General features: G+C 36.7%; 1 protein-coding gene across 22 annotated transcripts in view; it reads left to right on the forward strand.

The window, feature by feature from the left end:
- The window catches only part of DYM (dymeclin), a 401742-nt gene that overhangs the window by 221468 nt on the left and 154107 nt on the right, over positions 1–26167 (forward strand). For 7 of the 22 annotated variants that reach the window (XM_074022278.1, XM_074022277.1, XM_074022285.1 and 4 more), the window contains one exon: positions 14768–14932. The exons of the other annotated variants lie outside the window; for them this stretch is intronic. In XM_074022278.1, coding sequence (XP_073878379.1) covers positions 14768–14932 — 165 coding nt within the window. The remainder of the gene's footprint in view (positions 1–14767; positions 14933–26167) is intronic. 22 annotated transcript variants of the gene reach the window in all.

Below are 26167 nucleotides of genomic sequence, written 5' to 3' on the forward strand. Positions count from 1 at the left end.
TGAGAATAGTAAGATTTTTTGGATGCTAGCATGGGAAAGAAATGTAAAAAGTGTAGAGAGATTATAAGGGGCTTGATATCAAAGGTTTTTAAAGACAAATGGTCTGTGCTTGAACAGGACATTAGAATTGAGCTTAAAATCTGTAACCTAATTTTCTTCTTCCCTTGAATACATTTGGTATATTTGACCAGCATAGGCTACTGCTTCACCATAGTGACTGTTGTTTTTAATTTTTTAGGACACTAAAAAATGTATTACATATAAAAAATTTCCCTCTTTTAGTAAATAGTTCTTTGAGTTGACAAACACATAAAGTCATGTATTTACCACCACACTGAAGATAATATGTTCATCTCCCTAAAGATTCCCCTGGGCTACTCTAGTCAAACCGTTCTTACTACCCAAGCCCCTTTCTGTTCTTTAGTTTTCCTTTACCACTTTGTCATAAATCAAATCATATGGTATTTAGTTTTTTGAGACTGGAGATTTATCCATGTTCTTGTGTGTATCATTCCTTTTTATTACTGAGCAAGTATTTTATTCTATGAATACCACAGTTTATCCATTCACTGGTTGAAGGACATGTGGATGTTTTCATTTTGGGACAATTATGTATGAAGCTGCCATAAATATTTGTGTAGAGAATTTTTGGGGAACCCACGTTTTCATTTCTCTTGGGTAAATACCTAGGAGTAGAGTTTCTCAGGCATATGTAATTGTATGTTTAACTTTATAAGAAAGTGTCAAAGTGTTTTCCAAAGTGGCCATACCATTTTGCATTCTTGCCAACAATATATGATAGTTCCAGTTACTCCACATCTTCACCAGAAGTTAGTGTTTTCTTTTTGTAAAAGCCATTTCAGTAGTTCTATGGTGCTCACTCATGGTTTTAATTTGCATTTCCCTAATGACAAATAATGTTGAGCATCTTTTCATGTGTTCTTTTGCCATCCATATATCTTCTTTGGCGAAGTATCTATTTAGACCTTTGTCCCTTTTAATATTGGGTTGTTTGGGTTTTTGAGTTTTGAGTATTTGAGTGTTCTTTATTTATTTTGGATACAAGTACTTTACAAGTATGTTGTTTTGCAAACATTTATTTCTTCCTGGCTGTGGCTTGTTTTTTCTTTTAACGTTTCAAATAATCCATAATCCCCACTTATTATTTTTCCCCGATACTTGTTTATAGACCACAGTACTTTATTTTGTCCCTGTTCTTATTGCTCTTAATGTTATACATTTATTATTTTGTCTAATAGATTTATTATTTATCAAGTAATTTGAAATTATTCAATTGTTATATTAATACATTTAAAAGTAGTTTTATTATTTGTCAAATAATAAATAATACAGAATCATTTTATGTCTTATGTTGTTTTCTTCTTAACTTTTAGTAAGTATGTGTATATTTTGTATCTCCAACTAGATTATAAACTGCTTGATGAGTAACCATTGGTTAATTTTCTTAAAAATTATGTACAAAATGGAGATAAAGGGAAGAGTTAAATAACTAATAACTGTTTATTCAGATGTGAGATAAATAAGAACCTGTGTCCTTTTCATCAGAATTTAGGTCTTCCTTGGACCCAGTTTTCTCCTTCTAGGAATGGCCACCAAAAATGCAATTTAGCTTGTCTTCCTATCCACAGTGAATTTCCTCCCAACCCCCATCATGGTCTCTTTCATCGCACCTCACCCATTTCCTATATCCAACAGTTACAACTTTTACCTGAAAAAGGTAGCCTTCATAGAGGACCCTAGTTCTAGAGGTTGGTAAAAGTATTGCTGATTTTGATTCAAAATAATCTGAAATAATTCATAGAATGAATAAAGTGATAACTGAAGGTCTTCAGAACTATTTCAGTTTGGCCAACTGTGAGATTAATCGTATTATTCTAGTTCTCTATTCTGCTGGAAGAAAATAGAAAGCTTTCCTTTTGGTTAGGGACCAGGGATGATTAAAATGATGAATTTTTCTCACCTCTGCTAAATGGCCAAATTGTGGGGTTTTCTTAAGATTTTAAGAAATGAGCAGTTAAGACCTTAGGAATTATTGTGTAAGTTCCTGTTGCCAGTGATTTATAGGTCTTTGCTTACTCCTAAGGAAGTAAGTAATTTTATGTTTATGGTTATGACTCTGAATCTCAGCCCAGCCTAAACTGTGCTTGTCAGTCTAATATAAAGGCAATGATGATGCATAGAACTCCCATACGTAAGATAACTTGTGTATCATTGAATATGGAACATTAGTTTTTGTCCATTTCCTCCAGTTAATAAATATGGTGGTTTCTTACGCCAAACACTATACTAGGTACTAGAGAAACGAAAATAAAAACTCAACATCTGCCCTCAATGAGTTTATGATTACTGAGAGGGGAGATAGACAATAAAGCCATTTACAAATGCATTTTGTGAACTTGCTTGTTGGTAGTAAGCATAAGGCACAATGGGAAGCTAGAAGGGAGAGCACCAAAATGTGCATGTAGCAATCGTGGAGGGCCTCATAGAAGAGTCACACTTAGTGAAGAGTAGGAGTTTTCCCAGAGGATAAGGAAATTGGAGGAGCATCTCCAGATAGTCAGCGGCAGGTGCAAAGACCCAGAGGCAAAAGACTCCATAGCTTGTCTATTTCCCTTGGAGAAGATGCTGAGCTATATGCCTCAGTCACTATGGCAGTCAGGCTGATACTTCAGTTAGACTGGCTAGAACATTGGGCTGGTGAGACCAAGATCAGTCTTTTCATCTCCAACCATCCACCCCAGCGAGCTTCAATTTCTGATGACTACATTCCTGTAACAGACAGCTCCCATAATCCTCACCTGCCAGCTCACAAGTGTGGGTTTAGTGTGTATCACCACACCCTTGTGGGTAAAAGGGTGAGAGACTGTGGATGTTTCTGTGTATATCCATGACCACAACTGAAAAATGACTCTGAAATGGTCTTCTGATAATGACTTAATGGCATAATTTCTGTGTATATATATGAAGACTTGTTCTTATTTTAATGACTCCAATAGATTTTCGACTCTTACCATTATATAGCATTTTATCTTGTGTGTATTTTTTCTGCTCTGCTATATAAAGGATATGACATAAATATTTAATCAGTCTCAGCAGAATTGGCCTTATTTCATGGCTCCAGATTATCTAACTTCACTGATCTAATATTTGTGGCATGGATGTTGAAGAATCAAAACTTAGAGCTCAGTTTTTTAGGAAGAATTTTATAATGGCTATAAATCGTTTTGCCAAGAGGCAGTTTGTACAAAATAATGACTTTAAAAATGAGCAAGCTTTTTGATGATCATAAAATGTGCTGAACATGCTATTTTATACCTGTTTATTTGTGAACTCAATTTTTCCATTACATTCTTAGTGTTTATACCTCAGATTATTCAGTGCAGACAGATGTGTGTGGAGTTTTAGCATATAGTCATCATTCATGTCCCCCAAAGACTAGATGTTTTAAAACAAGTATCTTAATTTCTCTGGATGACATTAAAAGGTAAATTTTAATATTTTCAGGCTGAATTGTGTGTCTTTGATGGCTATTTTTGTAATGAGCATGTGCTTTAGGTCTTTTTTTCCTTTAGTCAACTGCATTCCCACTGGAACCAATTTGACATCTGTGGGAGTCATTGTTTTAATGTATGCTCTGTCCATCCACCATTTCCTTTGGTACAAGAGGAACATAATGACATTGAAATGCTTCTTTCAAAATATAAGGTGTAAACAAATTAATCAATAAATTATTTTCAAGTAAATTTTGTTTTTATGAAATCTCCATTAGTGTTCCCTTTACCCTAACTCTATATTCATGAAAAGAAAGTGCCAGAAAGAAATTTCAAATGAATGTCTGCATGTGTGGAGTTTTAGACCTCGCTTACTAGACCACAAGTAGAGTAGACAGCAACATGCTATTAACACATTGAAATACAACTTCAAGCCATATAGCAAACTGTGCATTGCTGGGAACCAAGCCAGCTTCACATTGCTGCATGGCCATATTGGGCATTTGCAGAGCAAATGTCTGTAATGGAGAGCCATGACAACATTCTTTTTAAATAGTTGCTTTGTCCAAAGTCAAAAGACATGTTTCATTCACATACCATGTAGGAAGGAATGCTGGTAATAAATGGATCTGTTTATCCACACCTGTAAATATAGATGGTCCATCTGTAAAACAAGGGACAGTGGTGTACTTAATGAGTACCCTGTACATTTTCATCTGCTCAGTCTCGGAATTTTAGATACCTGGTGCATATGACTTACTGTTTACAAAACTTTTAAAAACTCTTTTCAGGTGCCTTATCCCCTTTGCTTTGGTGGTATATGATAATCTGTGCCTTTACTTTGTTTTCTATGTGGAAGAGAATGAGATTCTATAAACTGTGATCAAATCTTCAAAGACAAGTTAAAGTTCTCAAAAATATTCTTGGAAATAAAATTTATCCCTAAGAGATAATATGATTATTCCTGTGGCTATTGCCAAATTTATATCTGAACCTAATAATATTTACAATATTTTAAAATTAGAAAGCAAGTAATTTGACAGAGATATCATGAAATTGCTATCTAAGATATTTGGCTGTTATTTATGTTTCTACAAATTAGGTTTTAGATCTTTATTGATACACTTATATACCAGAATGAGTGTCTAATTTAGGATGAAAGTGCTTATTGAAAGATTTTGAAATCAGCAGAGAATATGATTAAATCTCAAGTACCAAGGATGGTATACATTTTAATTGATTAAAAAATTGTATTTTACTACAGATGTAGGAATTTCTTATTCTGAATTTCTTCAGCAATTAATAAAACAACTCACAGAAAAGATGCTAATATTGGTATATTGTAAAGGGGTTCATTATTATTATTATTATAGTCTCTATTATTTTATAAATCTGGCAGTGGGATATTAGGTCATTTCATCCCCTTTGAGCTAGTACTAGATTGTTCCCTTCAATATATTTTCCAGTGTTTGAGCCAGTCTGTTAATCCTTCATACTAGAGATTCCCAGGATGTTCACTGCTGGCAGTAGATTCAGCTCCAGGAAAAATGGCTTCTGCTGCCAAGGAATTAAATGATTCAAGGGTTGTGCTTCCACCACTGTTGTATAGTTTCCTGACATTCATTCCAGATTTTACTTTGCTTATTTTCTTGGATATGTAAGTTTTATACTGTGTAAAATTGTGTGTGCACGCTATTTTATAAATTTTTAGTTTGTAAAAATTTCCCCTGGAAACTTAGTGCATATTTAATGCATGTGAATGAGCTAATCAATGAGATTAAAGATGTCTTAGGAAGTCTTGCATTCAGATTTTGTTTTAATCAATGGTATTTTTAATGTTACTAATGAAAAGAATTGTTGGTCACCAGTGACCTCCACATTGCCAAATCCAGTGGACATTTTCTGTCTCATTTATCCTTTCAATTGTATTTGACACTGGTAACCACTCATTCCTCACAGTAACCTCTTCTTGGTTTCCTCATCTTCTTTATGGTTTTTTTGGCCACTCTTCAAAATTCTGTAAAAGTTTATCTTTATCTAGATTTGAAGTGATCTTGTGACACTTTAAATGTTGGCATTTCTCAAAGTCACCCTGTCTTAGTTTGGGTTGCTATAACAAAATAGCATATACGGAGTAGCTTATAAACAACAGACATTTACTTCCCACAGATCTGGAGTCTGGGAAGTCCAAGATCAAGGCACCGACTGATTTGGTGTCTAGTGGGGACCTGCTTACTGACCCAAAGAGGGCAGTTTTTTCTCTTGTCTTCCCATGGTGGAGACTGGAAGCAAGCTCTCTTGGGACTCTTATAAGGACACTAATCCTATACATGAAGGCTCTACCCTCATGACCTTGCCTAATCCTAATGCCTTCCCAAAGACCCCACCTCCTAATACCATCACCTTGGGGGCTAGGATTTCAACATACACATTTGTGGGGGACACAAACATTCAGACTGTAGCAACCCCCTTCTCTTTTCTCCCTCTACTCTTTTCCTAGGTGATTGTAGTCACTCCCATCCTTATACAGATGACTCACAAACATACATTTAGCTAGCCCTATCCTCTAGCTTCAGACCTGCATGTCCAATCAGATGACTAATGTCACCTTTTGGATTTATCAGAGACATCTCAAACTCAGCATGTTGAAAATGGAAATCTTGCCCTTTCCCAGACTCTTTTGATCCTCTTTCTCTGTTCCCACCTCATTGAATGACACCACAATTTTTTGCATGCCAGAAACCTGAGAGTCAATTTTGACACTCCCTGTCACCTGCCATATCCAATTCATTACCAAGTGTTGTCAGTAACTACCCCTCAAATCCATTCATTCTCCTTTATCATTGCCTTAGTGCCTACTCTACTGCAGTAACTCTTTAACACATCTGATGTCAACTCTTGCTTCATCAGTCTCCAACCAGACGGATCATTTCAAAATGCAGATCTCATCCTGTGACTCCTCTGCTTTATACATTTCAGATGCTTCCCATTGTTCCTAGAATGAAGGCATAATTCCTTGGTGATTTTACCTACCTCTGTTCTTCCGCAAGGTCAGCTCCTTACACATTGTCCTTTACTTTTGCGTAGGAGACATGTTTCCTTCCAGTCTCGGTCCTATGTCTGCCTTGTTCCTTCACTTGTAATTATTTTCCTGCTTATCTTTAGTCTTCCTGCAAATCTTGGCTGAATCGTTACTTTTATGAGGAAACTTTCCCTTACCTATCTATTCAGGCAAAATCTCATCTATTTCAAGTTTCATCTGTAGTACTTTGTTACTCATTTACATCAATTTGATTATTTAGTTTGTCCACTCAAGAATATTAACAACACTTCCCTTAATATTATCTGATTCCAAACCCATATTTACATTATGCCTGATTATCTTTGAAAAAAAATATGTTTATTTTGATTAGTTCAAATCAGGATTCATACAGGATCCGACACCACATTTGATTAGTCATGTGTCTTAGTTTTTTTCGGTCGAAAAGAGGCAGGTTTTTGTAAATGAAGTTTTGTTAGAACACAGCCATGCCCATTTGTGTGCATCCTATGACTGCTTTCTCACATCAGTTGCAGAGTTAAGTAATTTTAAGTGAGACAATACGGACTGCAGCTATTTGCTACCTGACCTAAGTTTAAGAAAAAAATTGTGCAGTATCCCTTGCTTGCTTTTCTTTTTTAACTCTTCAACTCACATCTTTGACTAGTTGGTCAACAGGTAAGCTGTCTTATAGAATATCTCACATTCCAGATTTGTTTGTTTGCAACTTTCTGTGTCCTTCAATTTGTTCCCTCTCATCAATTTCTCTTGTAAACTGAAAATTAACTCTAGAGGATAGATCATTTAGATGGAACTTATTGGCAAAAATACTTAGTGTTCCTGTTTATTTCATATTCTATCATATGAGGAGATACATAAAGTCTAGTTATTCTGGAGATACTAAGATTGATCGGTAGGTTCAGATGGTGATAGCTAATCCTTTCATTCTAAATTTCACCATCATTCTTTCATGTGATTTTCATTTGACTAAACTGTTTTATTATATGTTGCCAAATGGCAAATTTCTAATTATAATATTATGTGCATATTTGTGACATAGAGTTTTTCTGTAAAGAAGAATTTTCCTTCATCCACTGTGTAATCATAGTTGGAAAGAGGGGAGTAATGCTTAATTTTTTCCTTTTAATATTTAATTTTCAAAACTGAGTTTGATACCTTTGGTACCTCTAGTAGTAATTGATACATTTTCATTTTTTGGTTTTTATTTATTATGAACTTCTGTTCATATTGTCCATATAGATTGTTATGTTTTTGATCACTCACAGAGCAGTTATTCTTTTTGGTTTCTGATTGTTTCATTTTTGGCCATTGGGAGATCCCTTATGTTGCCTCTTATGTCCTTTTGACAGGACTCCATTCATCTTTGACAGTTTCCTTGCTTCCTTCCTAGATTTTAGGCAAACAAGATGTCTCAGACTCATTTGTATTAAATACATTTCTTGTCTCAGACCTAGAAACCACAATGTGGTTGGTAGGTGATAGGGTGCTCATTGTTGAGGAGTTTGTAATTTTTTTAGGTCTCTTCAATGGACAAAGCTGAAAAGATATAAATTCTTGTAGAGAAAAAAGATTATTTATACTTTTAGTTCTGATTCAAATTTCAGATTATCTAACAGAAATTCTGATTTGCTTTTTTTAATAGCATTGATATAATGTTTTTCTCTTTATTCTGCTCCGTGTTTGTGTATACAGTTGTTTCACAATAATATTAATATTATGACTAATTTTAAGTCAGTGAATGAAGTTTAGGATTTTTTGTGTGTGTTTCTATTAGTCCTTAGAATATAACCCACTGAGTATATATGGTCAATTCTACATTTGAAAGTTATTCAGAGTAATTCTTTGTGTAGTTTCATTACCACTTGAGATACAATTAAATTTGTTTTAGTTTTCAGTTTGAGGAAATTTGTTTTTCTTTTTAGTTTAACTTTAGTTTTGAGTATGTATAATTTTAAGCTGCATTAATAGAGTATAATCTTTTCAACACTGCCCAAAACATGACACATCTAGAATAATATGTTTATTCTTTTTGCCATATTTTAGGAATGACCAGCCTGGTATCAAGGGTGGGATGATACGAGTGGTTTACCCTGCATCTAGATGGCAGTAAGGGGATATATTGTGTATGTCTGTAAAGAATTTCAAAACTATAATAAAACTAACAAAATTTGGTCTGGGTTTTTATTCTCACCATGCACCAGCAATTCACAATACTACCAGTGAGAAAGTACTTCTCCCTGCACTGACTGTGCTGCTAAGAAGCTTATTAGGCAGTGTGAGTATCCAAAGGAGAGTAACAAGACTGATGAGGAATCCAAAAACCATAGCCTGTGAGAGGTGAACAGATTTTAACATCAATCAGAGAAGAAAAGATGAAGAAATTCACAATTTACTCATCTATTTAAAGACTGTAGTGTAAGGAAGTAAGTTAGACTTTGTGTACTGAATTCCAAGTTTCATTACTGGGTAGAAGTTACAGAACAACTGGATTTAGCTTATTATAGGAAGAAGTTTTCTAATTGTTAGAATTTACATATCTGTAGAATGAGGCTATTTGTCAAATTAGAGAGTTCCTTTTCCCTTAAAGATGTATAGTAAGAGCAGTGTGAACATCTCACGAGGGTTGTTAGATGTTCTTCTGTGGATAGATCTTGCACAAGATGACCTCCTGGGCTCTCCCAGCCCTGTGATTCTGAGATCACAGTGCCCATTAACAGGAACCCTCACTGTCTAGACCCATCCACTAAAATGAATCATCATCCTTTTTTTTTTTTTTTTTTTTTTTTTTTTTTTGAGACGGAGTCTTGCTCTGTCGCCCAGGCTGGAGTGCAGTGGCCGGATCTCAGCTCACTGCAAGCTCCGCCTCCTGGCGGGTTCACGCCATTCTCCTGCCTCAGCCTCCCGAGTAGCTGGGACTACAGTCGCCCGCCACCTCGCCCGGCTAGTTTTTTGTATTTTTTAGTAGAGACGGGGTTTCACCGTGTTAGCCAGGATAGTCTCGATCTCCTGACCTCGTGATCCACCCGTCTCGGCCTCCCAAAGTGCTGGGATTACAGGCTTGAGCCACCGCGCCCGGCCGAATCATCATCTTATTCATATCTAAGCCCCATTACAAGTTTATTAATATCATCCCTTTCAGTGGAAATGAGAAATATTTTATTCAGTTATGCTAATGTAATTAGCTCATAATGTTGTCAAATGCTTGAGAAGTTGAGACTGTAGTTCTGCTAAGTGTTTGATTCTCATATCAAATGTCATACCATCAGTGAAATCGTTCATAACCACCAAAATTAACAATTAGCCCCTTCTTCCACCTTTATCATATTTTATTTTGTTAACAAATTATCTTGTTTTTTTACTCACTGATTCTGAATCTCTCTCTATTTAAATGTGTATTCTGTGACAGCAGTCCTCAACCTTTGTTGCACTGGGGACCAGTTTTGTGGAAGTCAGTTTTTCCACAGACAGGAACAGAATGGGGGATGGTTTTGGGGTGAAACTCTTCCACTTCAGATCAGATCATCAGGCATTAGATTCTCATGAGGAGCATACAACCTCGATTCCTCGCATGTGCAGTTCATAATAGGGTTTGCCTTCCTATGAGAATCTAATGCCACCACTGATCTGACAGGAGGTGGAGCTCAGGTGGTAATGCGAGCAATGGGGAGTGGCTCTGAATACAGATGAAGCTTCGCTCATTCAGCTGCCACTCACCTCTTGCTATGTAGCCCAGTTCCTAACAGGCTTCAAAATGGGGGATGAGGCCCCTGGTTCTATGTGAGCAGAATCCATGTATCTTTTTGTACCACTGAATCCCAAGCATTTACTGTTGGTACATTTTTCTGTAAGGGAATCCATGTCTTTTGTTGGCTTTTAAAATGGCCACCTAAAAAAATTTTAGAGTAATTTTGTCAAAATCAGATACAAACAGTTGAGATTTTGAATCTGTGAAGGATAATGGCATTCTTTGTATTTTGTCTTCCTATCCAAAAACATGCTAGTTAGTATTTCTTCATTTATTCAAGATTTCTTTTATGCCAAATAGTTAACTTTAGTAATTTTCTTTATATAGGCCATAAACATTTATTATTAATTTAATTTCTTGGTATTTTTAAGTCTACTAATGGATCTACTAATGAGCTTTCTCAAAGGAAGGAAGGGAGGGAAGAAGAAGGGAAATTGGAAAAGGATATACAGAATATTTTTATTAGTCTAGGTAAAGGTTAACCTGCCTCTGGTAGTCTCATTTTTTTAAGTTCTTTAAGCATATAGATAATTAGGAAAATAAATTGGCCGGGTGCGGTGGCTCGTGCCTGTAATCCCAGCACTTTGGGAGACTGAGGTGGGTGGATTGCCTGAGGTCAGGATTTCAAGCCCAGCTTGACCAATATAGTGAAACCCCATCTCTACTAGAAATACAAAAGTTGGCTGGGCATGGTGGCATGCTCCTGTAGTCCCAGCTATTCAGGAGGCTGAGACAGGAGAATTTCTTGAACCTGGGAGAATAGCTTGAACCCGGGAGGCAGAGGTTGCAGTGAGCCGAGATTGCACCACTGCACTCCAGCCTAGGTGACAGAGCGAGACTCCGTCTCCAAACAAAGTCAGAAAAAGTTGCTATGAAAATGTGTTATAATTTTATTTGATAAGTACTGCAAAATACATTATTAGAAAACTTAACCTTGGAATCTTTTTTAAGTATTACTCTTTTGTGGTTTTTGTCATCTTTTACAGACTTGAATGTTGTTCTAGGACAGAATATTATCATACTTTATTTTAGTGAAGCATAACTATATCAAATAACATTTCAGAACTATACATTGCACAATCTTGGACATTTTCTTGTAAGAAGGCATTAAAGAAATTTTATTTTTGTGAAAGTATAATTCTTAAGTAACAGTGACTGTTTTTTATGGGTTAGCTCCAGACCACATTTGCCTACTTCCCATGATCTTGTTTTTCTGATGTCCCAAGCTTTAAGTGTAGAGGTCAGAATGACATTTTAGGGCTCTAGGTTTGAATCTCATAATCTTAAAATGGATATTATTCAGTTTATCAAAAAGACCAGTTCTATTTTTTTTTTTCCAGATTAAAAATAAATTAGGCCGGGCATAGTGGCTTATGTCTATAATCCCAACACTTTGGAAGGCCAGGGTGGGTGGATCACTTGAGCCCAGGAATTTAAGAACAGACTGGGCAATAGAGTGAGACCCTGCCTCTACTACAAATTTTAAAAATTAGCTGAGTATGCTGGCACGCACCTGTGGTTCCAGCTACTTGGGAGGCTGAGGTAAGAGGATCGCTTGCCCAGGTAGTTTAGGCTGCAGTGAGCTATGATCATGCCATTGCACTCCAGCCTGGGCGACATAATGAGATTCTGTCTCAAAAGAAAATTAAAAAAAACAGTTTTACCAAAAATAGTGCAAATAATTTTCATTTACCTTTAATTCACATTCCCAAATGTTAAAATTTTACCACATTTGCTTTACTATTGTCTCTTTTTTTTTGAAATGGTTGAGAATAAGTTTATAGACATGATACCCCATTACTAACTACTGCATGGTATATTTCTTAAAAATAAGGATATTTATTAAAATCAGGAAATTAACATTAATAAAAACTATTTTAAGTAAAAAATGCCTTTTTTCCCCTCCAAGTCAGGGATCTGATACCAAAATCATGTTACATATAGTTGTCTTCTTTCATCTTTTTAAATCTGGAATGCTCCCTCAGTCTTTCTTTGTCTTTTATGGCCTTCAAAATTTGGAGAATACAGAACAGTTTTTTGTTTATTTGTAGAATGTCCCTCAATTTTGGTTTGTTTGATTTTTGGGGGATTAGATTTTGGCTATGCTGTGATCATATCAGGAGACACATGACATCTGCTTGCTTCGTGACTGATGATAATGTTAACTGTGATCCCTTGTTTAAAGTGCTGGTGGTATGCATTTTTCAAGAATATAGTTCTTGTATTTTCTTAAGTTTTTGCTCTCTTTTGGTGGATGGAGTCCTAGAATCCTTTCCAAGACTCAATAGAAACATCTCTTTAAATATAAGCCTACTTTAAAAGATTTTTAACTACTCTGTTTTGGAGATTAACAGCTTCTTAAGACTTTCTCTATTTTAGAGGGATTTTGTTGTGTCTAATAATCTGTCTCCCACTCTAGGCTGTAAGCTCCTTAAGGGTAGGAATTGTGTATACATCATTCCCCACCCTGTCTTCAATGCCCAGCACTGTTCCCACATGCAGTAGATAGTAGTTACTGCTTGACTGATTGGTTGTTTGATAGGCTAGTGGGTTGAATGGATGAATGGATTGTTCATTTGTGGAAATTTGCCCATGTCAAATCTTCTAACTTACTAGTTTTGAGTTCAACATACTTAAAAAATTACCTATCACCCTCTTGGTATTAATACTTTGATATAGTTTTGATGTAGTTCTTTAGACATGATTCTCAAGGACTAATAATAGCCAAGGCATATCACATGATATGTTCACTATTTTGTTGATTTGCCTTGTCAGATTGATTTTACATTCTCTTCTCTCTAGCTTGCTATTTTTAAATGGCCTGAAATGTGGTATCAGTGAAATTACTCTGACAATAATAGTGATAATTCTTATTGGTCCTCTTATTACTTTATTTTTTATAATATCACTTTAAAATCTTGGAGCAGTTTAAAACTTTTTACTTCTATGTTGTTCGCTTATGGGTTTGAGGCTTAGAGAGGTCATACACCCACTATTATAAAGCTGCCAATGGGTGAGCGGGATTTAGATTTCTAAGTCTTGTCTTTCTTTAAAAAATTTTATTTTTGCAAGCACTTTTCCAAAGGATTTCTAAGTTTTCTGACTTGCAATTCAGTGTTCTCTCTACCATAATCTCTTCCATATTGTAGTAGTATTATTGCCTACTTGCCAGGAACGTATTCATAATACCGTGAAGAAAAAGTATTTTGTATCACTTTTTTCTACCAAGGCATATTTTATGTGGTTCACTAATGACAGCCTCATATTTTGAGACTTTTCTCCCAGTGAGTATGCCTTTTTCTCCACCAAATAGACTTTTTAAAGAGCAGTTTTAGGTTCACAACAAAAGTGATCAGAAAGAATAGAGTTCCCATATTATTCCCTGGCCTCCAACCTCCCCCGCTATCAACATCCTGTGCCAGAGTGACATATTTGTTATAGTTGATGAACCTGCATTGACACATAATCATCCAAACTACATAGTTTACATTAGGGTTCACTCTTGCTGTTGTATATTCTTTGGTTTTTGATAAATGTATGTATCCACCATCATAGTATTAGTAGAGTAGCTTCACTGCCCTAAAAATCCTCTATGCTTTGTGTATTCATCTATCCCTCCCCTCTAACTCCTGGCAACCCCTAATCTTTTTGCTGTCTCCATAGTTTTTCCTTTTCCAGAATGTCGTATAAATGGAATCACACAATATGTAGCCTTTTGCAGATTGGTGGCTTTCACTTAGTAATTTAGGTTCCTCCATGTCTTTTCATGACTTGATAGCTCATTTTTTTAGCCCTAAATAATAATCCATCGTCTAGATGTACCACCGTTTATTTATTTATTCATCTACTAAAGGACACCTTGGTTGTTTTCAAGTGTGGGCAATTCTGAATAAAGCTGCCATAAACACCTGTGTGCAGATTTTTGTGTGGATATAAGTTTTCAACTCTTTTGGATAAATTCTAAAGAGCACAGTTTCTGGATTGTATGGTAAGAGTGTATTTAGTTTTATAAGAAGGTGCCGAACTGCCTTCCAAAGTAGCTATACCATTTTGCATCTCCACCAGCAGTGAATGAGAGTTCCTGCTGCTCCACATCCTCGCCTGCATTTGGTGTAATCCATGCTCTGGATTTGGGCCATTCAAATAGTCTGTGGTGGTGTCTCATTGTTTGAATTTGCATTTTCCTCGTGATGTATGATGTTAAACATCTCTTCATATGCTTATTTGCCATCTGTATATCTTCTTTGATGAAGTGTCTGTTTAGATCTTTTGCCCATTTTTTATTCTGATTGTTCATTTTCTTTTTTATCTTTTCATTCTGACAGTTTTTTTTCTCGGGCACCATCTAGTGAAGATACACAGAAAGCTTTGAGGACATAAAGAATGATTTATTTTTTCAAAGGAAAACTCCTCTCTTTCTGTTTCTCTCCTTTTACCTTTGTCTTTCAGTTATACCTGCCGCCACTTGCGGAGATATGTTTATGTGTTGGACAAACTGTATTTCCCCCACTCTCACTGTTCTACGCTTCAGCATTGCTTCTCGACCCTCAGTGACAATGGAGAGGAACTCTTGTCTTTAACTTGCTCTCACATTCTCAGATCCTATGCTTCCAGGTTATTAACCTCTGCTGTCCATTTACTGCATGCTGCATGTTGTATATGACTGATAATTGCATGTTTTAATAAGACATGTGTCAATTAAATTATTAAAGAGAACATTTATATTTGAGATGGTACTAAATAATTTTTTTAAGTAATAGCTGGATTTTGTTTCCTTACACATGTCTTCTTAAGTAATTTATATTATGTTTCATGGAAGAGAGGAAAGCATTCAACCACGGAATTGTCCGTATAAACCAGAACTATTTTTTTTTTTTTTTTTTTTTTGAGACGGAGCCTGGCTCTGTCGCCCAGGCTGGAGTGCAGTGGTGCAATCTCAGCTCACTGCAAGCTCCGCCTCCTGGGTTCACACAATTCTCCTGCCTCAGCCTCCCAAGTACCTGGGACTACGGGCATCCACCACTATGCCCAGCTAATTTTTTGTATTTTTAGTAGAGACGGGGTTTCACCGTGTTAGCCAGGATGGTCTCAATCTCCTGATCTTGTGATCTGCCCTTCTTGGCCTCCCAAAGTGCTGGGATTACAGGCGTGAGCCACCGCGTCTGGCCTAAACTTGCCAGAACTATTCTATACCTCATTGCATTTGGGAATCTTTTGATTTAATTTATAGCAGTTGGAGTGCTCTGATTTTTATATGAAATAGACTCTACAGTTACTATGACCTTTGAGTTCTCCTTCATGCAAGCACACCTGAGAGCTAGCTGTAGGATTTCACCTATGTTCTGATAGAAGTGCATTCAGTTGAGCAGATTGATTTTACAGGAAGGCAGAAATTATACTATCGGGGTTTCGTATTTTTTACTCATTTTATTTACATACAGAGTGGCTATAAAATCATATAAAATCAGCAGGTTGCAGTGTGTCATGGATGAATGTAAATTAAACATAATGATGGTGGGTGGAGGAAGAAAGAGACAAGCTGTCAATCTCGAATATCAGAGAAAATCAACACCTGCTGTTTTGTGTGTATCATGCACCAAAATAGAGGGCAGTATGACATTACCGCTTTGTGCTTTGCAGTTAACATTTTTAACACACTTTTTTTTTTTTCTAAATAAGAGATGACTTATACCAGCTCTATACTGTTAGCTAGATATGATGATTTAAGGCAATATCTTCACTGCCAGATGATTTAGATGAAGAAGGAGAAAATTCCATGACAACCTTAACCAGAAATTAGCAAACATTTAGAATTTAAAATAGACCTTTTCAGATGATGAAACATATAAAACTTCAGACTATACATAATATCTAAGTGAAAACACTTGATTGCTAGGAAAGGAAAGCAGTCTGGTGTGTAAATTAACAGAGACTTTTCTTAGTAGCAGAAAGATTTTACAGACTCATGATGATGTTGATCAGCCTCTTATCAAGTCAGTGTGGATACTTTTGAGAAATAAAAAGCTCAGGGATAGAAAAGCAGGTGAAAATAATAGAATTAACTCTTAAGTATGTAATGTTAGAAGAATTTATCAAATTTAGCATACTAAACCCAGTGACTTTCCACTGGCTTATGTAAAGTGAGAGAATATCAGGTAAGTTGCATGATATTCTTAGGAATTGGAGACAGTGTGTGTCTGGTTTCGAGGAATGAGGAGAACTGCTGCTGATCATTGAACTTCTGAAATGTGCAGCATAATTGACCTCTCTTCTCTTTTCTTTTCTTTCTTTCCTTCCTTCTTTCCTTCCTTCCTTCCTTCCTTCCTACCTTCCTTCCTACCTTCCTTCTTCCTTCCTTCTTTCTTTCTTTTCTTTCTTTCGTCTTGCTCTGTCACCCGCCCAGGCTAGGCTTCAGTGACTCAATCTCAGCTCACTGCAACCTCTGCCTCCCTGGTTCAAGCAATTCTCCCACCTCAGCCTCCTGAGTAGCTGGGATTACAGGTGTGCACCGCCATGCCTGGCTAATTTTTATATTTTTAGTAGAGTTGGGGTTTCACCATGTTGGCCAGGCTAGTCTCGAACTCCTGACCTCAAGTGATCTGCCCTCCTCGGCCTCCAAAGTGTTGGGATTACAGGCATGAGCCACTACACCCGGTCGACCTTACTCTTATTTACTAGTGTATCATCAGGACTCTTCACAAAACCAATAGGAGATTTTATATGTAAGTGGAGAGAGAGAGACAGAGACAGAGCTATTTTGGGAATTGGCTTTGGCGATTGTAGGGGCTTGCAAGTCTGAAATCTGTAGGGCAGGTTGGCAGCCTGGAAATTCAGGTAAGCCTTGATGTTGCAGTCTCAAATCCTAAATGCACAGGGCGGGCCATCAGACAAGTGACTCAGGCAGGATTTTTATGCTGTGGTCGTCAGACAGAATTCCTTCTTCCTCGGGAAACCTGTCCCTTTAATAGCTTCAACTGATTGGGTGAGTCCCATTCACGTTATTAAAGGTACTCTGCTTTCCTTAAAGTCAGTGGATCATAAATGCTAATCACATCTGCAAATACCTTCACAGCAACATCTAAACTAGTGTTTGACCAAACAACTGGGCACAATAGTTTAGCCCGGCTTACACATAAAATTCATTATCACACTATGCTTCTCCTCTGTGTTCTTTGTTACCACATATCTATTCCATGTGTTTTTCTTTGTGTGTATCCTATCCTGTCATAGGTATCCTTTGGTTTTGTGGAAACTATAAGCCTTCTGGGGGTAAACACTATATCTTGTTCATTGTTATACATCATATAGCATGTCATTCCTGGCACATCGTTAACCCTCATTAATACAGCTGGCAGCAGATTTTAGCATTCATCGTGTGTGACAGAGGCCCCTGTCTTTTTTCTCCTGGAGTCACACTCCTCACGTAGCAGGAGCAGACAGGAGACAGAAATACACCATCAGCTGGGAAAATAAAAGGAAATGAAAGAAAAAGGAGAAGGAAGACAAAGTAGGGAAGAACAAAAGTTAAAAAATGAGAGGAGAGAGATGGAGACACAAGTGGCGAAAGCAGCGTCCAATTCCTGAGCCCCCTTCCCCTGATTCCCAGCAGAGTTCAGCCAAGACTCAGTTTCTGAGCCAGTGTAGAATTTATTCTGCATTTTCTATTTTCCTCTTTCAACACCTTTCCTGGAACCCCCTCATTCCTTACCCACTTGGATTTCTCAGTACTCTCAGCTAGAGTTTAAGGTATGAAGCCTCCAAAGGGCATTTTTTCAATACCAAGCCCTCCTGAGGCCCTGCCCATTTTTTTTCTGAACAACAGAGAAGAAATACATGTTAATATAGTGTAGTGACTAGGGGCATGGGCTCTGGAGTTAAGGCTTCCTCCCCATACCCGCAACCAGCTTTCACTCCTTTTCTTACCACTTGCAGTCTGGGATGGGACAGAGGACACTGTTCTATTCAGGACGAACCTGAATAGATTTGCATAAAAGGAATTATCTGGCCACCTTCTCTTGCTGTGTTCCTTTGCAGGTGACAAACATTTTGCATACACAGTGACACATGGCCAAGTGGAGTGTAGTCCCTGCAGGTGAGAGATTTTCTTCAACAGAACTCCATTAATATAGAGAGACAAACTAAGCCAAATGTCTGAATGGAGCAATCACAGACTCACTTAAAATCAAATAACTTTTGGTTATGCAGAATTTAAAAATGTAAGTCAGTTTCTAGAGAGAAATATAAACTTATTTCTTAAAAAAGAACTTTACCAGCTGGGCACGGTGGCTAATGCCTATAATCCCAGCACTTTGGGAGGCCGAGATGGGTGGATCACGAGGTCAGGAGATCGAGACCATCCTGGCTGACAAGGTGAAACTCCGTCTCTACTAAAAATACAAAAAAATTAGCCGGGCGTGGTGACACACGCCTGTAGTCCCAGCTACTCAGGAGTCTGAGGCAGGAGAATCACTTGAGCCCGGGAGACAGAGGTTGCAGTGAGCCAAGATCACGCCACCGCACTCAAGCCTGGGTGACGGGGCAAGACTCCGCAAAAACAAACCAACCAACAAACAAAAACTACCTTAGTCTCACATGACCTACTGCTATAGATAGAAGTCTCATTCCACTGCAAACTTCTTCCAAATGTCAGAATTTGTTTTACAGCATCCCTGAAAGAGAGCCCTTCTGTGTGCTACTTACCTCGGAAGGCAGTCAAGCTCTTGCTGTTTCATTTTTAGAAAGATTAGAATATGTTAAGCCTGCCTGCAAATAATTTTTATATATTGGCTATAGCTCTGTGCTTTAGAGAAACACACAAATGTATAAACTGTGCTGTCTATGAGGTACCCTTGGGTTTTTGAAAACATCTGTCATGGACTCCCCTTAATTTTTGTTCTCCTCAGCTTAAATACCTTGGCCATTTAATCTGTTCCTGACAACAGATGATTTTTAGATTATGCAGTCTTTTTATTATCTTCTTGGATGATTGATAGTTCCCATCATAAAATTTGATATCCAGAATTGGATATTTCAGTATATTTTATAATTTAAAATATGAATTATAAAATTATAGTTATAAATTAGATGTATTTTTTCTCATCCACTATGGCAATCTATAATAAATTATACTGTTAATTTGTCCTAAGACTGGAGTGATCTTTAAAAACAGGCACACCTTGACTCATATAGAATTACCAGATCTTTTTCACACAAAAACACATTTCTCTAGATTTGTACATTATTTGAATGTAATTGCAGGGCTTTACATTTGTTCTTATTTAAATGTAATGGATTGAGGCCAGGAGTGGTGACTCACACCTGTAATCCCAGCAGTTTGGGAGGCTGAGGCGGGTGGATCACCTGAGGTCAGGGTTTCAAGACCAGCCTGGCCAACATGGTGAAACCCTGTCTCTACTAAAAATACAAAAAATTAGCCGGGCGTCATGGTACATACCTGTAGTCCTAGCTACTTGGGAAGCTGAGGCAGGAGAATCGCTTGAACCCAGGAGGTGGAGGTTGCAGTGAGCCAAGATCACGCCACTGCACTCCAGTCTGGACGACAGAGTGAGACTCCATCTCAACAAATAAAACAAATAAATATATGTAATGTATTGAGGTTTTTCTTGTTTCTGAGTCACATTTTATGAAGCCATAAGCCTTTCAGACCTGTTAGCTCCTCCATTTTACCCCCAGAAGCATGGAAATCAGCTCTCAAATTACCAACCTTGGATTTGACTTCTCTAGAAATCAAATTTAGAATTTTGAGTAAGTACTTGAGAATTTCATTTCATTGCTAGGCTTTTTTGGTTTGTGTGTGGACTTCAGTTGCCAATTGAGGTTTACTTAGTGCTTTTGAGAATGATTGTGACATGGTCAAAGCATGCTACTTCTGATGACTGTCATGCATTTAAGTGAATCTGAGAGGAAAGAATCTGAATTTAGGTAATAGACCAACACTGCTTAGAGTTCCACGTCCAATTTTAAGTTCTACTTTCTTAGGTTTCAGGGTGGAGTGGTGAATACGTTTTGTGAGAAATCTGTGAAGTAAGAAAGTACCTATTTGTCTTTATTTTTACTTCACATACTTTGCTGATGTCAAAAATATAGCTGCTACTATTGTTTTAATTGGGGCTGAAGCAAGGAAAAATGAAGAGCTAAGTTTAGTGTTGAGTTAATTCTGTTGCAGTGGCACAATTTATTTTGAGTTACTATTAACTAGGCTCTTCAGATTGTTGCTGCTTGATGAGAGAAAGCTGAGAAACAGCATCAGAAATGTTTTAAAATTATTTTCTAACACACATTGAGTTAAAAACATTATGTTTTCTTCTTATAAAGTAAAGCATGTTAACACTGAAGTCCTTGACTAGTTAATACTTTGCCAAGATCAGTGGTTCCTGACCTTTTGGGGCTCATAACTCTTCTACAATCTATTAAAAATTATGGACTCTCTTCAAAAAACAGAAATAGGAGTTTTTGCCTCTAAATTTTACATGGACCTGATTTAGGTAGAATTTTAGATATAGCTGCTGTGTAAAAGAGAGTAAAAGAGAGACTCCCCTGCCCAAATAATAGTGGCTTAAAGAAGCAAATGGAAGTTGACTTCTCAAGTAAAAGTATGAGCTGATGTGGCAGCTCTGCCCCATACAGTTTTCAAGACCCAGAGTTCTTTTCTCTTGTGTTCCACCACCCGTCATGTGTTGCTCTGACCAAAAGGTCTCAAATGCCTCACCACAAGCCCTGCATTTCAGACAGCAGAAGTTGGATGTAAATTTCCATTTTAAGGGCATCACACATCCCTTTGGCCAAAAGATTGCCATAGGACTACCCAGTGTGTGTGGTAAGCTGGAAATAAAGTTTTTAGCTAAGTGGCCATGTGGCCTGCTAAGTATTCTGCTGTTGGGTAAGAAGGGAAGATGGTTATAGGGACAACTAACCATCTTTGCCATACAATCGAGAGTTCCTGTCCTGAGTAATTAACAAATGCTTACTCAGTGATAACCGTGTGATTAATCCTGTGCCAAACAGCAAGAGGGGTTCCCAGTGAAGACAGAAAGATAATACCATTGGGAAAAAATCATTACCCTGTACTGTTAAATATAAAATTAGTAACATATAAAAAGTGATCTCTTCTGACAAGAGAATCTGAAGTGGTCTGAAACAGAATTATTTGAGCAGGAACTAAGAATAGATAATGTTCTATTACCAGAGTAGGCATGGAAAACTCAAGTGCGGAAGTTCACATATGGGAGAGCACATGACATATGCTGGGGCAGTAATAGGACGTTTGGCAAAAGCAGATTTATCTGTGATGTTAATCAATATTGCAATGAGTTACATTTGCTAGGGCCAGACTCCCGAGGGCCTTGAATGCTAGGCCAGGTCATTTCACATGTTTTATTTTGGTTTTGACTTTTTTTGTTTGTGTATGATTTTGGTAGCCCATTGAGTTTTACTTAGTGCTTTTGAGCGTGACTGTGATGTGGTCAAAGCATGCTGCTTCTGGTGACTGTTGTGCATTTAAATGAACCTGAGGGGAAAGAATCTGAATTTAGGTAATAGACCAACACATAGACTACCCGATTGTGGCAGTAGAGATGAAAAAAGAAGGACTTAATGGAGGTGAACTTTGAAAAAAAATGAAGTGAAGTATGATATTGAGAGAACATTTTTCAATATTGAAATGGTATAGTATGAAATATTAGTAGGAACTGTGTTATTACTTCTGTGCATGTAGTTAGTTCCTATCAACATGGCAAATATTTAGTATGTATCATTTGTGTGGTTTATATTTTATACTGTAAGAGGAGTGTGCTAGGAGAATTCTTGTTACCGATACTCAATATTAAAAGCTTTGTGTAATCAGTTGGTAAAAGAATGATTTTTTAAGAGTGAAGATTTTTTGAACTGTCCAACCATTTTAAAATTGGTTTTACTAAAGATATGGTATAATACGTGATTCTGGATTATTTTCCAGTCATACAATGCGATCCAAAGCATGGCGATTCAAGAGATCTGTTTCACAACATGGTGATTATTGTTAATAACAAGATATTGTATACACGAAAATTGCTGAGAGTAGATCTTTAAGTGTTCTTACCACAAAAAAGTATGTGATGCAATGAATATATTAATTCACTTGATTTAATAATTTCCACAATGTATACATATATCAAAACATGTTGTACATCATAAATATAATTTTTGTCAATGAAAGAAAAAAATTTTTAGTAGTAATGAAGATAGTGAATTCTATAAAGAAATATGTTAGAAGTATTTACCAAAAGTCACTAAAATGTTAATATATTGGAATTTATCTTAAGGGAAGAACTTAACCTACAGAAAGAGTTATATTTAGGAACAAAATAAAAGAATGGTCCACTAAACTGTATCCTATCAACTCAATGGACTATCATATAACCATTAAAATATTATAAAGAAAAATAAGTAGAAATATGGAAAACATTTGACATGTTTATGAAAAAAGAATATAAACATATACTGCTATTTTGTATTTTTAGTAGTTATATTTGACATATTGTTTAATGAAAAAAGAATATAAAATTATATATGGCTATTAAAACAACTACATAAAAATTATGTGTGTGTCCAAAAATCAGATAATGTATAAAAATAGCTGTGGAACAATAGTAAAATATACATGACATTTCTTTTTAAAATAATTTAAAATTTATCTTTTACAAATTAAAAAAATTATGCAAATCTAAGTAAATTTTTTCTCTCCCTTTTCTCTACCCTCCTCCCAACCACCGCCAAGTTACTTGTGTATCTTTGGATTTTCTTTTATTTTTTCCCTCTACTAACATAATGTAATGCCACTTTATTAATAGGCAAAGAACTGCAGTGGTTTACAGGATTAGATAGGAGTTCCCCAGTATGATCACAGAGAATTTCTCCCATGGTTTATTTTAGAACTTTTATAGATTTGCTTTTTTTTTTTTTGCTTTTTTTTTTTGCTTTTCTTTTTAACTGAACGGATTTATAATTCTAAATAAGTGTGACATGAAATCATTTCTATATCTAAACTGTAGCACTTTCAAATTTAGGAATATTTTTACCCATTTGTCATGTCTTTTATACTGTGCTTTAAAAAAAAAAAAATCACATCTGGTGCCATTTTATTGCTTTCAAAGGATTGCATCTTCAGTCTAAATCTAAGACAAAACTCTAATGAGTTTCCTCAAAAGAAGTTTTAAAAATTGCTGGAATGGTCTTGTCTACTCGCAATATGCTACTCACTAAATCTGTAATGAATAAATACTTGAAGCTATAGTCATAATTTTTCATGCATATGATACTGTCTTAATAATTCTGTTGTGGCTGTGTGCTTTATTGATTTCTGTGCCACTTCTGTGGCATGAAATGAAATGTATTATCCCACTTAAACCATTATGGTTTCCTTTTGAATTACATATTCACTACTTGATCCTGTCATCAAGCCTATTCCATTTTCTATAATGTGATATTCAGTCTTAAAGATTTACAGCATTAGTACTCAGTGCAGTATAAGTCAAAATAGGACAAGTAAATTCAGATCAGAAAAGTTGGTAAGAAAATATAATAGATACATTTTAAAAAGTTGTTCTTCTAACTTAGTATGTTTCTGGTTTGGGGTTTTTCTTTTTTTCAAGAACCATGGGAATGAATTGTTTACATGCATTCTAGGGGAGAGGGGAAGGCACAGTTTGAGTAACTTCACCATCTTCTTTACTTGACCCCAACAGATGAGCTAGGTAGCGCAGCCCCACCCTCTTCTTTTGACTTCTGTGACAGCGTACTCCTGGCTTTCTTCCCTCCCTTTTGCTGTTTCTTTTTATGCTTTTTGGTTTAAAACATTAGAACTTTTAAAAAGCTTGTTCCTACTTAAAGTCTTACCTTATGGATTTGCATCAATTTCTATGACTGTATATGATGTCCGCGTGCCAATATGTTCCAAATTGATAATCCAGCTGAAACTCTGAGCCCTTGTCCTATCCTGAGAGCTGCCTTACTGTTAACGTCAACACTCATACCTCACATGTCCCATCTCCCAAGAGAACTCTTAAGCTTTCTCCGTAAACCTTTTCATCTCCATGAATGGTGCCTGTATCCATCAAGTTGCTTCTGCCTACCACCTAAGAGTCATCAGCGTTTTCCCCTCACCTGCTGTTTCCATCCTCACTACATCCATTTCAGTTCTCTATCCAAAGTATAAATCAAATCCGTACTTTTTTTTCTCTGTTACCACTGCCAGTCCCTCTAGCTCAGACAGTCCTTATCACACACCTGGACTCCTGCCTGGTCCTTTTCCTCAAGTTCTGTCACCCCACCCTTGCCCCTAATTCCTGATCTAGCAAGCATCTTGATAGATTCTAAGTCACATGTCCCTTCCTTGCTTAACCCTTTAGTGACTTTTCTTTGCCCTTAGGATGCTACATTCTCTAGCCATATCAATTGTGTTTTCTCTTCCAGGAGTTGCTCGCCCCTTTTCTCTCTCAGGATTTTTTCCATGTTCTTTCCTGTCTTTTCCCTTCTCCATATTTTCTTACATTTGTCACTTCCTCAGACAGGTTTTCCTTTATCCAAAACGTTGTTATGTTAATATTGTGGTTCCTCTCACATGCTGCTCCCCGCACTCTCTCACTCTTGATGTCGCTCTCACTCTAAGAGTAGACTGTTAGTTCCATAAGGGCAGAAAATGTGTGTGTGTATGCATATGTGTGTGTGTGTGTGTGTGTGTAACCACTGATCCCTAGCACTTAATATGATACTTGGGTATTCAATAGGTGCTTCATATTTGCTGAGAATGGGTAATTTGTTTTGCTGAAATGAACTTAACTTTTTGCAGACTTGTTTAGTCTACTAATCACTTTTCAAGAGACTTAGAGAAGCAGTAAAGTGTGATCCTGTTATAAAGCTACTGTGTCTTAAAAGTAGCATTCAAGGCCAGGTGCAATGCAGTGGCTCAAGCCTCTAATCCCAGCACTTTGGGAGGCCGAGGCAGGTGGATCACCTGAGGTCTGGAGTTCCAGACCAGCCTGGCCAACATGGTGAAACCCCATCTCTACTGAAAATACAAAAAATTAGCCAGGTGTGGTGTGGGTGCATGTGATCTCAGCTACTCAGGAGACTGAGGCAGGAGAATCACTTGAACCCAGGAGGTGGAGGTTGCAGTGAGCCGAGATCACACCACTGCACTCCAACTTGGGCAAGAGAGCGAGTCTCCGTTTAAAAAAAAAGAAAAAAAAAAGCATTTAAGAGAGCATAATTAGAAATTGAAATATTTGGTTGTAATTCTCTGGTTATAGTTTCTACAGATGTGCAGTAAAACTACCTGAGTAGAGAAAAGCTCCTTAAGTCTTCTTGAACATGCAGAATTGCACTGCTTTTCCTCCCAGTAAAATAATTTACAAATTTTCCACTTATTGAAATTATCCGATAACCATGACCATCAAGGCAATATCAACTTACTTTGAAAGAGTCCTCCTGAAAACACGAAACTTTTTATTGTGGATGTATCTATAGTGTTGGTTGGGTAGGGTGCTTTGGCTTCAATTCTGGGTAGATGCAGTAGCATAGATTCTCTATGATTTCCTCAGCTAGGAGGGGAGGATAGAGAGAGGCTGGTTAATGAATACAAAATTATAGCTAGCTAGGAAAAGTGAGTTTTCATGTTCTGTGGTACTGAAGGGTGAATATGGTTAACTTTATTGTATATTCTCAAAAAACTAGAAGAGAGAATTTTGAATGTTCACAACACAAAGAAATGATAAATATTTGAGGTGATGGCTATTCTAATTACCCTGATTTGATCATCACCCATTGTATACACATATAGAAGTATCACTCTGA

This window comes from Macaca fascicularis, chromosome 18 (assembly GCF_037993035.2).
Source record: "Macaca fascicularis isolate 582-1 chromosome 18, T2T-MFA8v1.1".
Taxonomy (NCBI): Eukaryota; Metazoa; Chordata; class Mammalia; order Primates; family Cercopithecidae; genus Macaca; species Macaca fascicularis.